At 40.1% G+C, this 16755-nt stretch overlaps 2 protein-coding genes across 2 annotated transcripts in view; one reads left to right on the forward strand and one right to left on the reverse strand.

Annotated features, from left to right (window-relative positions):
- C3AR1 (complement C3a receptor 1) overlaps positions 1–16755 on the reverse strand; it is a 65014-nt gene that overhangs the window by 27287 nt on the left and 20972 nt on the right. The window lies entirely within an intron of this gene.
- NECAP1 (NECAP endocytosis associated 1) lies at positions 1857–15427 on the forward strand. Its single transcript, XM_081128389.1, has 8 exons — positions 1857–1972; positions 6874–6974; positions 7131–7235; positions 7898–7979; positions 8802–8910; positions 9004–9187; positions 11105–11207; positions 11533–15427. Exons 1-8 carry the CDS (start codon positions 1878–1880, stop codon positions 11579–11581), a joined length of 828 nt encoding a protein of 275 aa, XP_080984515.1. The 5' UTR covers positions 1857–1877; the 3' UTR covers positions 11582–15427.

The raw sequence follows: 16755 nt of genomic DNA on the forward strand, positions 1-16755 counted from the left end.
AATAGATATGGAGCTCCTCAGATTTTCTGTCTTCTTGAATTATTTTAGGCAAGTTGTGTACATCAATGACCATTTCATTTAAGTTATTGATTTGTTGGCATTAAGATGTTAATAATATAGAGACGTGGACCTTCACTTTTCTTTGATACCCTTCTACATTCTTTGACTTTTTTTTTTTTTATTATTAATCCTCACTCAAGGATATTTTTTCCATTGCTTTTCAGAGAGAGTGGAAGGGAGAGAGAGAGAAACATCAATGTGTCTCACACCGATTGGTTGCCTGCTGCACATGCCCTAACTGGGGCAGGGGACTGAGCCTGCAACCGAGGTATGTGCCCTTGGCCAGAATTAAACCCAGGGCCTTTCAGTCCACCGGCTGGCACTCTAACCACTGCCTCAAACTGTCAAGGGCCTCTTTGATTTTTTTTGCAAAGTGTATATAGGGTTCTGAAATTGGGGAATTTGGGGAAATGGGCAAATTGATTAATTAGATTTAAATAAAAATTTTGTATTATTGAACAATTATTACCTACTATGTGAAGGGCATTGGCTGGGTGCTGAAAAAGCAAAGTTCTTGCCTTTAAGGAGCTTATAGTTTAGTAGGAGATACTTGAAGTATTAGGTACAACAAAAAGGCATAGCACAAGCAAGTGGAAGCATTAGAGAAAATTCACCTACAGGTCCCAGGAAAGTCAGAGAGCAGGTATTATTTTAGCTGATACGTGAATGTATCAGTTCCTCAAATTGACAGGCTGGGGAGAGTGTTTAAGGTAGAAAGTTTGATGCACGGAAGGAAAGGTATGAAGAACCAGCAATTTAGGGAAACAGTTGAGGATTACTGAAATTTTAAGTGAAAGGGTTTTGTTGTTTTGCTTTAAATCTTGAATCTCTTTCTATGGCCTTAACATATACATTGCAAAGAAAACCATGGTAATGAATATGCCATTAACCACGTTCAATTGATAGACACTCATGTTGTTTCCATTTTTTCACTATTATAAACAACGTTGTAATAAACATTGTACATACATTTTTTTGTTTTGTTTTTAAATGTATCTTTACTGTTGAAAGTATTACTTGAGTTCTATCTTGGTTTTGCCATTTGCTATGTGTGCTTAATTGTTTTAATTGTAACTGTTGTGGCAAGTTTACATTTGGAGCGCATGGGAACATTATTTATAGAGCTCGGTAGGCTGTTATCATTATAACAGAACTGGGGACAAATAGGAGCCATGAAATAGTTTATTATGCTTCCTGTATTTGTTAAGGGTTGATCCCCCTTAAAAGTTTAACAGGATCAAATTTTCCAAAAAGATAACCGGAATACACAACTGAAAGTGCAGCACAGTATTTCAACAGGTGCTGTTGTGGAAAATAGAAACAATGGCGCTATGCGGTAATTAATCAGGCTGGGCATTTTTAACGTTTAGGCTCCGATGGGTTAAAATCCACCATGTCCAGGACTGGATCATACAGTTCCTCTAGGTTGGGAATTACCGCCAGGCCAATTTCTGCCAGGAAACTATGATCAAGAAGTGACTCTCGGCAGAAAAAACCGCCAGATTTCAAGGTAGTCCTCATCCTTCAGAGCATCGCGGGTCCCTGACGGAAGCAAGATGGCGCTGCCCCCGTTACCTCTCGGGAACGGAGATTGCCTAAATGTGAGTCACGCACTAGGATGGCATCTTTGCCATTACCTAAGATGGGAGCCGCGCAGCTTCACCGTTTCCAGGTTTTAATATGGCTTCCCAACCCGCTCCGGAACCAAGTTAAACGGAAGTAACGTACGCGGAAGTTGTCACGTCCCGACACTCCCCGCCCCCATACCGCCCCCGTTTCTACGCCCCGCCCCCAGTGGCAGGGCGAGCAGAGCCAAGATGGCGGCGGAGGTGGAGTATGAGTCTGTGTTGTGTGTGAAGCCCGATATCAGCGTCTACCGGATTCCGCCCCGGGCCTCCAACCGCGGTTACAGGTACTAACTCCGAGGCACTGCAGCACACGCGTACCCGGTCGGGGATGACAGTTTCCTTCCCAGGTAGCACGCCGCTCGTCAAGGCCACTGCCCCATCTCTGGGTTGTCACCTTGCTAGCCTCCCCACCTGGGATGTTACCGCCCTGTCCTGTTCTTCCCCAACTCCTGACTGCCATCATCCTTGTTTACACCGCTTTAAAAAAATTACCATCCTGCTCCCTCCAGTCCTTCCTCCCCCGGACCCTTCAGGGACATCCGCCCGCGTCCCATCACCCACATCCAGTTCTGCCTGCTCCGTCTCCAGTCACCTTTCGTTCCTTCTTCCCTGCGCCCTTGAATTTGTCACCCTCATCCCCCTCTGCCCCCGCCATTTCTAATACTACGTGCACGTTTGTGGATAATCATTGTTTTCTTGCCCACTCTCTGTATGATCCATTTTATCTTTTGTGCAGTTGTCAGTCTTGCCACCAAATGTCATCATCCACCAATTGGTTTTCTTTTCACATCTTTTGCCTGTGGGCAAAGGTTATGATCCTAGGTTTTCCAGTGGTTGTCCATTTTGTTTCTTTTCATATTTTCTTGATGTTTATACAGTATTTTCAATCTTCTTAACTCCCTCTCCACTTATCCTCTCCTATAGCCTTTCCCTTCGGAGTTAACACAGCATTTACTCTGTAGGACTAACCAACCACCTGGCTATAAAATGACTGCGAAGGTCTGAGGATGCTGTAGGAAGTTATGAAATCAGTAGTGGAAAGAGTTAACATGTAACTCAGTGGGTACATGTTAGAAAAGTATGACTATGAGCCCTGGCAATTTAACTGCTGTATGATTTTTGGACAGAGCTCTTAACCTCTCCAAGCCTCAGTTTTCTCATCTGTAAAACAGAAAAAAAACCAATGATAATAAAACCTGCTGTAATTATGTACTTCACAGAAGTTTTTGGAGAGTTAAATGAAATCATATAATACATGTGAAAGAATTTAGGAAACAGTAAAGCAGTATATAAATATATGATACTGTTTTTATTCCTCTCTCTGATCCATATCATCTTTATGATTTTCCTCTTGGCATTTATTATTTCCTTGGCTGAAAAGTTATCCTCTCCCTGTGTCCATTATTTTGCCTTTGTAGCAGAGGTTTGTTCCTCATAAATCAATATCTTTGTGCTTGCTGACCTATGCACTAAACGCTGTAAATTGTGCCCTTTTGGCAAAGAGACAGCCCTAATTTCAAGCTTTCAGTCAGACCCCAGATTGAGCATGAATAGGAATCTACATGCTTTTTGATGGTAGTACTGTATGTGTGACTCATCTGAGACTCCTTCTTTGGAAGCCCCCCTGGACCCTTCCATTCTGGCTTAGGTGTGCTCTCTGTGCTTCCCTAGCACCTATGCTTGTCTCTCTCATAGTGCTCTTCCTTCTGTATTGTAATTGATTATTTGGTCTCCTGTATCTCCAGACAAGACTATGAACACTTGATCTTGTTTGACACATAGTGGGCACTCTGTAAATGTTGACTGTAAGAAGAAATTAGAAGATTATACTTAATCACACAAATTAGCATTGACCGAAAGTGTTAAATAAGGGAAATAGCTCAAGCCTTTCAACTTTAGGTGTTAAGATTTCCTGAAGGATGTGATACACATTGTAGTGGGGTTCAATTCCTTTTCTTCTACTTCAAGCTTTTTAAAAGACCTACCTTCTCTCCCTATCTGCATTCTCTATCTCATTTCGTAGATTATCCACAGCCTTTATCCTTATGTCAGTTAACTGCATTGAGCCATCAAAGCAATTTCTTAATTTTCCTTTTTTAGTGTAGTGAGTGAGTGGAGCAGAACTAAGTTTGAATCGTGATTCTTATTTATTTGCTGGGTTACCCTTGGCAAGTCACTTAACTCTTTAGAGCTTTAGTTTCCTCATCTATAAAAATGGATATAATACTAATTACCTTGCAAGATCCTCTCACTTAATTTTCATAAGAGTGGGCATGATGACTGACACGTAATAAATGCTTGATAAATATTACTTTTCTGTCTTGTCTGCATAATCTTTTTTTTGTTGTATATCAGAATCCACTTTACATTATGAGCATGATTTATTCTCTAAGCTACCATTAAAGGAAAAACTGTTTTTTTTTTAGGGAGCAGGAGAAATCCTTTCTTTTAGTGATTAATAATATCAGAGGGAATAAATGACTTGGATTCACCTAATGTAAGCTGTTGCTTTCCAGACTTTCACTGTCCAGACAAATGGAAGGAAAATTTAGGTTGATGAGAAACTTTATAAATAGCTAGAAAATGGTTTCCCAAGCTATAAATTCATTACTGCCTATCTCCCCAGTGAAATTAATATTAAATTCTAGTGTGTTTTAGTGTAATGAAAAGAATGCTGGACTTTGAACTTAGACATTATTAGTTACTGTATAATTATTCTTCCCTTCATTTAGAGAGAGAGAGAAAGTGATAATAGGGTTTTCATGCCTATTCCATGTGACTGCTGTAAGGATTTATTGCTAAGGTAAATGAAAATTTGTGAGGTCAGTTTAGAATATTGTCAGAAAACCAGCAAAACCAAGAATTCTTCAGGCTAGGCCTTGGGAGTGGGAGAGGAACTAAAGCTAAAGGCTAAAGACTGAGGGAAACTGCTGCCATGAATATCCACTCACTTATTCAGAATTTGTTAAGTATTGACCACTAGACACACACGATAAATACGAGAAGGAACCTGGCCAAAGAAACACATCTAGTAGGCTGGTTTCTAATATTTTCAATAGCCATTTCACTATCTCTAGCTCTTGTGGTATGGTTGAATAAGTAACAACTCAATTAAAAATTAATAGTTGGGACCTCTACAGCACTCTAATCTGGATCAGATTCAGGTACTGAAGGGTCTTTGAGAGCAGGGCATCAAGAGAAGGGCATGACAAGGATTTACCTTAAAAATCCTGTAAAACCTGTGCTAATTTTAATTTTCACTTTTCTCCTTTCCACCTTTTGCTTATTGTTAAACTCATTCTTGTTCAGATATACCCTGTTGTTACCTTTCTAACCTGGACGTATTAGTCCTCAGGTCCCAAAGGGATAAGTTATTAATAACTTTTACTTTGCCCTCCTTTTTCCACACTCCTGGCAAAAGAGAATCACAAATGCATTGTTTTGTAAAATTGGTCATATTTGAATGTTTAGATTGCATTCAAATTCATTTATGATACAGATGATAAATATTCAGTGTTTTCTAGTGTTTCATGAACATTTGTATCTCTAGTCCACATGTCTTTTATGAACTCTAGACTCATATATTCAGCTGTCTACTCTATATCTTCTCTTGAAAATCTACTGGACATCTCAAATTCAGCATATCCGAAACTCCTGATCATTCTTCCCAGACATGCGCTACCAATATAGTCTTCCTCATCTCGGTTATTGGCAACTTCTTTGCTAAGGCTATAAACCTTGGAGTCATCCTTGACTTCTCTCTTTCTCTTCAGTCTGTTAGGCAGTCTTGCTGCCACTACCTTAAATATATCCAGAATCTAGCCACTTCTGCTACTATTTCTTCCTGGTCACCATCATGACTCTTCTAGATTGCTGCAGTAGTCTCCTAACTAATCCCCCTGCTTCAGCACTTATATCCTTACACTGCTTCTACACACAGCAGAAAGGAATTCTTTTAAAATAAAAGGGAGATCATGTCACACCTCTGCTTAAAACCTGTAAAGGCTCCTCTTTCACTCAGTAAAAGTCAGAGTTTTTTGTTGTTGTTTTAAAAATATGTTTATACTGATTTTTTTAGAGAGAGAGGAAGGGAAAGGGAGAAGAAAAACATCTATTTGCTGCCTCTTGCATGCCCCTAACTGGGGCTCAAACCCATAACCCGCACATGTGCCCTGACTGGGAATCTAATCAGTGACCTTTTATGGTGTATGGAATGACGGTCAACCAGCTGAGCCACACAGGCTAGGGCAGAGCCAGAGTTCTTGCAGTGGCCTATAAGGTCCTTCATGAATAGGCCCTCTCTTAGCTCCCCCACCTCATCTCTTTCTTTATTCCTTGCTTGAGGGCAAACATTCCAGGCAGGCTCCTACCTTAGCACCTTTGCTCTCACTTCCTTCACGTTTTTACACACACTTCACCTTGTTAATAAGGCCTACTCTGACCACCCTCTTGATTGCTGCAGCATGTTTTTACTCTCCTACTACCCTCCCAATCTCCCTTTTTTGCCTCAGCTTTTTCTTTTTACATTAGTACTTATCACCTCCTGAGTTACTATTTTACTTAGTATGTTTCTTTTTTATTGTCCGTTTTTTTTAGTTTTATTTATTTATTTATTTTTAAATATATCTTTATTGATTTCAGAGAGAGGAAGGGAGAGGGAGAGAGAGAGAAAGAAACATCAATGAGAGAGAGTCATTGATCGGCTGCCTCCTGCACATCCCCTGCTGGGGATTGAGCCCGCAACCCAGGCATGTGCCTGACCGGGCATCCAACTGCAATCTCCTGGATCATAGGTCGATGCTCAACCACTGAGCCACGCTGGCCGGGTGCCTATTTTTTATTAGAATGTAAGCCTCACAAGGACAGGGGTCTTTGTTTTATTTGCTGTTGTATCCTAAACACCTAGAACAATAACTGTAAATATTGGTTGAATTCAATGAAAGGTAATATTATTGGACTCCAGAGTCCTCTAATAGTAACATTGTCTTTATTTGTTTTGGACTGTATGTAACAGGAGACATTTTAAAGAGGGGATCATGAGCTATTTTTGTTGATTATTTAATAGGTGGAAAGAATAAGTAATCCAGGACAGGAAAATAGAAATATGGCAAACAATTCTGTGTAGTTTGTCAGTATATTAAAGACATGGACCCGAGGCCTGAGGCTTCCCATTTTCCTGTCGTAGGGCATCTGACTGGAAATTAGACCAGCCTGATTGGACTGGTCGCCTCCGAATCACTTCAAAAGGGAAGATTGCTTATATCAAACTCGAGGATAAAGTTTCAGGTAATCTATGCTGGTGGCTCTTAACATACTAAGGATATTGTTTTGGTATGCTTTTGTAAGTACCTTCAAGTTGGGGACTGAAATGGAAATACTTGTTAAGTGGAGTTTCAGATTTTTGCTTCCTTTGCTCAAAGAAGTCTTTTTCTTACCTGTCAGGGGAACTCTTTGCTCAGGCACCAGTAGAACAGTACCCTGGTATTGCTGTGGAGACAGTGACAGATTCCAGCCGCTACTTTGTAATCCGGATCCAGGATGGTACTGGTAAGGGATGTGAGATTTGGAATGGGGTGAGATTAGGAAAATAGTTGATGCACTTCAGTGAAAAGGTGTCCCGATTGCATTTATCTCGCTTCAGTTTACTAAATTTTTCCTCCTCTTCCTCCACAGTTAACTATAGCTGCTAAAGGAGGATTAACATATTATTTGTAATAGATATAAATACAAATTCAAGACGTAATTAGTAGGTAGATATAAATAAATCAAAATGTATAACAAAAGGATTTACACGTATTGCCCATTTGTTGTTTGTGGTGGGTTGTGGTGGGACTATCTTAAGTCACCCATATCTGGGGCAACCATTATCTTTTCTCCATAGTCAATATCAGAGGTTGGCAAACTTTTTCTATAAAGAGACAGGTAGTAAATATTTGAGGTTGCTCTTTTATTGCAGCTACTCAATTCTGCTGTTGTAGTGTAAAAGCAGCCATATGTAAACAAATTGGTGTGTCTGTGTTCCAGTAAAACTTTACTTACAAAAGCAAGCTACGGCAGCATTTGAACAAGGGCTCTATCTATGTATTTTGTGGACCTCTGGTCTGGGGGAAAATGATTCACATTCCTAGACTTCAGGTAGAATAACTTATGTTTTCATTGGGTAGAATTTGCCATAAGGACACTTCTAAGTATTCCTATCTTTTTCCCAGGACGCAGCGCTTTCATTGGCATTGGTTTCACAGATCGGGGTGATGCCTTTGACTTTAATGTCTCCTTGCAAGATCACTTCAAGTGAGTGAAGCTCATCCTTAGTTACCAGGTTAAATGGTTTTGGGAAAGCTGTTTCTTAGTTGAATGGGCACTATCTCTTTTACCTCCTGGCTGCTTTATTTGGTAAACTAGTTTATTATGAATATAAATTTTCCCATTCACTCTGTTTCCTTACATGATATTCACATCTATTTTATTCTTATAGCCCGGAATATGTTTTAGATTCCTTGTACAATGGTTTGAGATGATGCTTTTGTTTATGCCTCTGGGGAATTTGCCATTGTTTTTGGTGACTGAGGGAGGCATACAGTAACAGCATGGCTGCATGTAAGATATGTGGGGAGTTAAGTGCCAGTTTTGTTACTTCATGTAACTGACATGTTTTGTGCCTATTGCACCATTTCTTCAGCCCACCTGACTTTGGCATAGCTGTAGTGGAAAGTACCATGCACACTGTCTGCTTCCTACTTCAAGGGCAGGCATACCTCTCTCTACTTTTCTGCCTCAGGACTCTCTGAAGTTGGGAAGGCCACTCAGCACAGGGGTGTAGCCTGGAAGAACTGAGGAGTTAACACCCCTCAGGAGCAGCCCTCAACTTTGGGGGGTGGGAATTGGTGGCTAAATGCCCTCTGGATGGACAAGTTTAATACACATTCTGTTTGGTTTTTCAGTGGTATTGAGCCCTAGTTGCCTTCTTTCTTGGCTTTTCTTTCTCAGCTCTTCATGTTCTCTCACTTTGCTTTCTGGAATCCTATTTTACATAAATTAGCTACGCTCATATTTGTGTGTGAAACTCTGTTTTCAGGGAATCCCAAATTAAGATAACTTACTCTTTTGCTGAAGGTGGGTAAAGCAGGAATCTGAGATTTCCAAAGAATCTCAGGAGATGGACACCCGTCCCAAGTTGGATCTGGGCTTCAAGGAAGGGCAGACCATCAAGTTGAGTATTGGGGTGAGTGTGTTTTCCCCCTCTCCCTTTCTGTATTTTTCAGAGGCCTGTGACTCCTCTTTTTCTCTCTCACTCTCCCTCCTTTTACTTTTATAGAACATTACAACCAAGAAAGGAGGCACTTCAAAGCCCAAGACTGCAGGGACTGGAGGCCTAAGCTTACTCCCTCCCCCACCTGGAGGCAAAGTCACTGTTCCTCCACCATCCTCCTCAGTTGCCATCAGCAATCATGTCACTCCACCACCCATTCCGAAATCTAACCATGGAGGTAGTGATGCAGGTAAATCTCTCTAATACTTTTAACTTTCAGAAATCATATCTGAGGTTATAACTGGATAACACCTGTTTGCCAAGGAGAATGTTGATGGTTTTTGTTTTTAAATATGTCTTTATTGATTTCAGAGAGAGGAAGGGAGAGGGAGAGAGAGAGAGAGAGACAGAAACAGAAACATCAGTGATGAGAAAGTCATTGATCAGCTGCCTCCTGCACGACCCCTACTGGGGATCAAGCCCACAACCAGGCATATGCCCTGACCAGGAATTGAACCACGATCTCCTGCATCATAGATAGATGCTCAACTGCTGAGCCATGCCAGCTGGGCTTGATGTTTTTTCTATTAAATGCCACTTGGTACTGAAAAGGTGATTCATGTAGCCTCTAGCAAGGGACCAAAGCTTTTCTGGTGAACTGAGAATAATGGTATCTGGTAGGTTCTTTGCAGAAAATGGGTAGATATTAAAAAGACGATTTCCTTCATTATGCCTTGGTTAGATGCTAGTAGGCCTGAGAGTCAGATGGACCAAGTTTTAGTCATGGCTCTGCTACTCTATATCTGAATGTACTTGGTGACATTACTTAAGTTCTTTGAGTTTCAGTCTCCTTATCTGCAAAATAGAGAAGTAAAACTATCCCAGGATTATGGAGATTAAATGATGAACTGCACTGAGCACAGTACTAGAAGCCTAGTAGCCATTCAGTAAATGTTAATTCTTAATCCTTCCCATTTCTTCAAGAAGGCAATTGAGAGGACATCTGGGTTTGTGAATGCATTTTTGTTCTTCCTTACTATCAAGTGGGAGAAAGAACACATATAGTTATTTACATTTAAAGAATGAGAATATTAGAACTCAGAAAGGAATTTTCCTAAGACTAGGAAACCAGATATTACAATCCGTGAGTTATAAAAGTATCACTGGAAGGCTAGGGATAATATATAAGATTTATTAAAAAAAATTTTTTTAATTAAACTTTTCCTTTAATCCTCACCCAAGAATATGTTTTTATTGATTTTAGAGAGAGAGAGGAAGGAAGAGGGAAAGAGAGAGCGACATCGATCAGTTGCCTTCCATATGCACCCTGACCAGGGATCAAACCCACAACCTGGGTATGTGCCCTGACCGGGAATCAAACCTGTGACTTTTGGTGTATGGGTTGACACTCCAACCAACTGAGCCACACCAGGCCCAGGGCTTAAATGAAACTTTTTATTTTGAGATAATTGTAGATTTACATGCAGTTGTAAAAATAATGCAAAGAAACCCCTGTACCCATTACTCAGTTTCCCTTAATGGTAACATTTTGCAAAACTATGTCTAATATCACAACTAGGAAACTGACATTCTTTCTTTGATTTCATCAGTTTTATGTGTTCTCTGTTGTGCGTATGTGTGTATTTAGTTCTGTGCAGTTTTATTATATGTAGGTTCCTGGATCCACCATCATGGTCAGCATACAGAATAGTTCTATCACTACAAGGATCCCTTGTGTCATTCTTTCATAACCACACCTTCCTCCTAGCGTCTTCTCCTCTCCTTCATCCCCATCCTCTCCCCAGTCTCTAACTCTTGGCAATTACTAATCTGTTCTCCATCTCTGTAATTTTGTCACTTTAGGAATGTTATGTAAATGGAATCATAGCATAGAACATTTGGGCTTGGCTTTTTTTCACGCAGCATAATTCCCTTGGGATTTGTCCAAGTTGTGTATATCAATAGTTTCTTCCTAGTTATTGCTGAGTAGTAATGTGCCACAGTGTGTTTCACCATCACCCATGTCAAGACATCTAGGTTGTTTTCAGTTTTTGGCTATTACAAAGAAAGCTGCTGTATATAGATTCTGTGAACATACGCTTTCATTTTTAATATTTTTTATTTTGTTTCTCCTCTTTTTTTTCTTCTTCTCTTGCCTTATATTCAGATATCCTTTTAGATTTGGAATCTCCTGCTCCTGTTCCCACACCAGCACCAGCTCCAGCTTCTGCAAGCAATGATTTGTGGGGAGACTTTAGCACTGCATCCAGGTACAAGCATAGTGAAACCAACATAGTCTCAGTCAGGGTATGAATGGTATGTACAGTCAGATGAAATCTTTGATCTGGGAAAACAGCATTTGTAGGTTATACAGAGTTTTTGGCAGGAATTCTAAGGAAGTATAGAAGTGCTGGGGATGGTGAGATAAAACTGTAGAATGAAGTCTGAGTGGGATATTTTAGTCCTTGGTAAGTAGAATTGCTGGGAAATAGTTTCAGAAATTCTGAGCAGTGATTTCTTTGAAACTGTTAAGTAAAGAATGGAGTAGCTATCCTAATATTATGCCTTTGGCTTTCTCTCTATTTTGTCTTGCAGCTCTGTTTCAAACCAGGCACCACAGCCATCCAACTGGGTCCAGTTCTGAATAGCATTGGCAGGACATTAAGGACAGAATTGAAAAAATGACCTTGAGGGCACCAATCTGTGAGGGAAGTTAGGGATCCCTACTCTCCTCAGAACCAAAATTACTGGACAATCTTTTTTATAGCTTCTCCATTGCGTTCTGGCTGATTTATGTCACTCCCCTGTGTTGTTACTTGTACAGCCAAGAAAGTATCTCTTCTCTCCTCACTATCAAGGCAGGGGAATAGTGGGTCTTATCATACACATGGCTGACTATGCAGTGCTCCAAAGGCCAGGGTCTCTGTGAGGGGAAAATGACACCTAACATCTGCAGAATTTTTCTCCATTTTTAAAATTCTTTAACATATTTCAGAATCATCTCATGACCCTTGCGTGCCTCTTTGTGAAGCCCTATTTAGCAATTTCAGGGGAGACAAAAGCCTTGATACTTCCTTTTCCACTCACCCAAGATTCTGAAAATAGACTGACCTCAGTGTTTACAAATACAGAATTTTGACAGGGATAGGAATGAAGAAAAACCTGTGTCGCGGGTCTCTGCCATATGTCCTCCTCCAGGTTAATCCTATTCTGTGACTATCCAGTGCTGAGTGCAGTTCCGTCACCCTCATGTGTTTACATGTCTCTTCCTATGATAAGAGGGTTGTATTGGTGGCATCTCCACTATTCTTGTTTGTTGAATAGTGTAACGTCTTTGATCAGTGGGTGTCTCTTGGATGAAGGAGGTTCAAGTGTTTTCCAAGTTATATTCTAGAAAAGTGTTTACAGTAAGTTCTCACTTAAGGATGTCAATAGGTTCTGTGACTTTAAGCTAAACCGCTCATTAAAAAAACCAGTTTTATCATAGGCTAATTGATATAAACAAGAGTTAAGTTCCTACAGCATCTCATCAGCATAACAAAATTACATTATTAAAGGACCTGCTGTACTTCCTTGCAGCTCCATTTAATTGCTGTACTTTGACCTAAAGTTGAAGGGTTAGAGTTTTTAACCTGATTTGCAGAGCAGAGGTTGAAAGCATTTAACTCTTGTTCAGTACCCACTTTGCCTTGCTGCCTGGGTATCTGGCCCCTTTCCATAAACATTTTTCAATCCATCTAGCTCTTCAATAGAAAAGCTGCTATTACATGAATCATCACTTATGAAGGAAGCTGGAGAGTCACTGCTTTACTATGATAGGTTTTGCTCAAATGACGGCTTTAATACCCATCACCCAGGGTATCTCAAAGCAAGTTGCTCTCCCAACACTTTCCTTTCCCTCTGCCCATCATTCCTTCTACAATGCTGTGAAGAGAGTTCCCTTTCTTAGATGATTGGGCACTATCTGTTTGTTCATGAACAGTTTTGAGGATAAAATGAAAAGATACAATTTCTTCCCATAGTACCTATTTAGATGTGTACATTTTGACGGAAGGGAGTCCTTATGTTTATTTTCAAAATATATTCTCTCTCCTGGATTTACTTCTTGACTCCTTTTAACTTTGGGTCCATTTCTTTTCATTGCTTCGCCTTCCAGGCAGCTCTATTCTTAGAGAGCCATGGCAGGACATTTTAAAATTCCATAGAAAACACTAAAAGGAAAGTCTGTAGAATCACTAGTGACTATTGGGAACCTATTTTCTCAATCTTCCTCCACGTTGTGTTCTTTGTATTCTCAAGATGATAATATATTATGTATTTGAATTGCTGAAAAGTTGATACTGAAGTTTAAGATTATATGTATATAAAGCATATGCTGTATTGGTGCAATAATGGTAATTAAAAATGTGAAAAAAGGTAGTGTCTCTTTTATCTTTTAATTTTCCTATTTCATTACCCTTTTTAAATTTAATATGAATGGGCCAGTAGGTAATAAAATGACATAGTTATTCTTTTTCAAGAAATAGGGGCTCTTAAGGAATTGAGGTTACATCTCTGCTCATGTTCTAGACCCATAGAGCACTCCTAATAGAGATCATTTATATTCATTATTTATCTGCTAGTTCTGTTAATTTCATTTGCCTCAAATTATCTTCATGATCTAGGCCACCTCTTACATCCCAAACTATAATCAGCATAAATGAAAGGAATCAGTGTAAGAGATAGAACTAAAGTGAGTCATAGACTTTGGAAGCTAGAGGACCTTGGAGTTCTCACTCAGTGATTATTACAGGAGATGAATCACAATGATTTGGGTGCTTGCCTTTTTTTTAAAATTTTTTTGTAAAGTAACACATTGCTCTCTCTAGAGATTTTGCTATCCCTCCCCATTTGATCTCTAACGGTAGGGGTTAGATGGTTTCCCAACTGTGGCCTTTCTTACTTTACTGAGTTGTGAGGCACTGTCACTGATAGAACTGTAACCTAATCCTCAGGTTTTGTTTGGGAAAAAATGTAGACAATCATTTTTTAGCCCAACTCCCCCAGTTACACATTGACACCTGCCTTCATGGTTGAAATGTGAACTTTGATTACTCCTCACTTCCTCCATTCTGGTAACCTTCTAGGTAATCACTTGCCTGTAGCTTTCTTAGCTTCAATTCAGTTTACATGTTGCCACCAGAATAATCTTCCTAAACCAAGCCCTGCTCATGTTCTTTCCTCCCTGCTCATTGCCTTAAATGATTTCCCTTTGCTTACAAAATAAAGTTCAAATACCATTTTATCTTCCGTTCTGAGTTTTCCCTTTCACTCAGTACGCTCTAGCAAACCAGGGTACTAGTCATTCTTCAAATGCCATCAGCACCGTGAGCACTGAATGCTTGCAAAAAATTCCCTCTGTCTAAAATACCTTTCCCTCTATGCCTGCCTATTGAAATCCTTCTCATCGTGTAAAGCTAGCTTAAATACTACTTCATGAAATGTTACGTGCTCTGGAAGGTGATGCCCCTTTAATTTGGGTTGCTGTGGAAGTTCCATCCCCTTTTGAAAGCTATCAAGATATAGGGCCAAGCTGCCGTGGCTCACTCGTTGAGTATCGACCCAGGATCCAGGAGATCGTGGTTCCATTCCTGGTCAGGACACATGCCTGGGTTGCAGGCTCGATCCCCAGTTGGGGGCATGCAGGAGGCAGCCGATCAATAACTCTCTCATCATTGATGTTTCTACTTCTCTCCCTCTTCATTCCTCTCTCTAAAATCAATAAAGACAAAAAAAAAAAAAAGATATAGGGATGGTATCCTTTTTTAAAAAGCTCTGGCATACTTGAATTGCCTACATCTTAGGCAGGAGTAAGATAATTGTTGTGATCAAATGTTTTGTCCTTTCAATCTAAGGATAGTGTTATCCCCTCAAACACAATAATGCATTAAGATCTAGTGTGGATTTTAAAAAGTTTGCTCTTTAACATTATGTGTGCTCTGCCACTAAACCTGTAGTAGGAAAGCAATGTCATTGAAGCACTCTGTGACTGTTTTATCTGGCTGCGTATCAGTCGGGGGCCACCAGAGGGCGTGCTCCTTGTAGCAACTAGCACAACTAGGAACTACTGCTCATTCTTCCTACAAACAGGAAGCATTTAGAAAGAAACATAAATGAAGATTGCCAAGGCACATTTTGTCTATGGAGTTTAAACATGCATCCAATCCAAAGTTTGTTGGGAATGTGGAAAAACAGGTGTTAGCTAACACTTCTATCACATCACATAATTATTTGTTTTTTGTGGTGGGAAGAGTTAAGATCTAGTCTCTTGCCCAGCTGGGCGTGGCTCAGCAGTTGAGCATCCACCTAGGATCCAGGAGATTGCAGTTCGATTCCCGGTCGGATTGCGGGCTTGATCCTCGGTTGGAGGCATGCAGGAGGCAGCCAATCAATGACTTTCTCATCATTGATGTTTCTATCTCTCCCCCTCTCCCTTCCTCTCTCTGAAGTCAATAAAGATATATTTTTTAAAAAAAGACCTAGTCTCTTAGCAACTTTGAAGTTTATAATGCAGTATTGTCTCTAAAGACTATGCTGTTTGTTCATCATATCTCCAGGAATTATGTATCTACTGGTTGCAAGTTTGTACCCTTAAATCACATCGCCCCAATTCTCTCAGGCCCCAGCCCCTGGTAACCACCAATCTACTCTGTTCCTATGAATTTGGCTTTTTTAGATTTTACATATAAGTGAGATTATATAGTATTTTTCTTTCTTTGAATTATCTCACTTAACAACGCCCAGAGGTTCATCCATGTTATGGCAAATGGCAGGATTTCCTTTTTTCTCATGGTTGAATTGTAGACATATACTGTACCTTTATCCATTCATTGTAAACAGGCACTTAGCTTGTTTCCCTATCTTGACTATTGTGAAGAATGCTGAAGTAAACATGGGAGTGTATATACCTCTTTTATATCCTGTTTTTATTTCCTTTGGATATATATCCAGAAGTGGAATTTCCAATTATATTATAGTTTTATTTATAATTTTTGGAGAACCTCCATATTGGGTTTTTTTTAATCCTCACCTGAGGAGATTTTTTTCCATTGGTTTTCAGAAAGTGGGGGAGAGAATGAGAGAGAGTGCATCAGAAACGAGGTGAGAAAGACACATGGATTGGTTGCCTCCCAAATGGAGCCAGGGATCAAGCCTGCAACTGAGATACATGCCCTTGGCTGGATTCAAACCCAGGTCCCTTCAGTCCATGGGCCAATACTCTAACCACTGAGCCAAACAGGCTAGGGCCATATTCTTTTTCTTTTTTTTTAAATTTACCTTTATTGTTGAAAGTATTGCAGGTGTCCCATTTTTTTTGCCCCAATTGACCCCTTTCACCTCCCTCCCACCCCCTCCTCAGGCCTTCACCACATTGTCTGTGTCCATAGGTTATGCACACATGCATATAACTTCTTTGGTTAATCTCTTCCCACCCTCCACCCCCCTTCCCTTTTTCCTCTGAAATATGATTGTCCGTTGCATGCTTCAGTGTCTCTGGATCTATTTAGTCTGTCAGATTCTTTTGTTCATTAGCTTCTTAAAGAAGATCCTTCAACATTTCACATAGTACTGGTCTGGTGGTGATGAACTCCTTTAGCTTTTCCTTGCCTGAGAAGCTCTTTATCTGACCTTCAATTCTAAATGATAGCTTTGCTGGGTAGAGCAATCTTGGTTGTAGTTCCATGTTTTTCATCACTTTCAATATTTCTTGCCACTCCCTTCTGGCCTGCAAGGTTTCTGTTGAGAAATCAGCTGGAAGTCGTATGGGTGCTCCCTTGT

The sequence above is a fragment of the Miniopterus schreibersii genome (genome assembly GCF_964146895.1).
Source record: "Miniopterus schreibersii genome assembly, chromosome: 2".
In the NCBI taxonomy this organism is placed as follows: domain Eukaryota; kingdom Metazoa; phylum Chordata; class Mammalia; order Chiroptera; family Miniopteridae; genus Miniopterus; species Miniopterus schreibersii.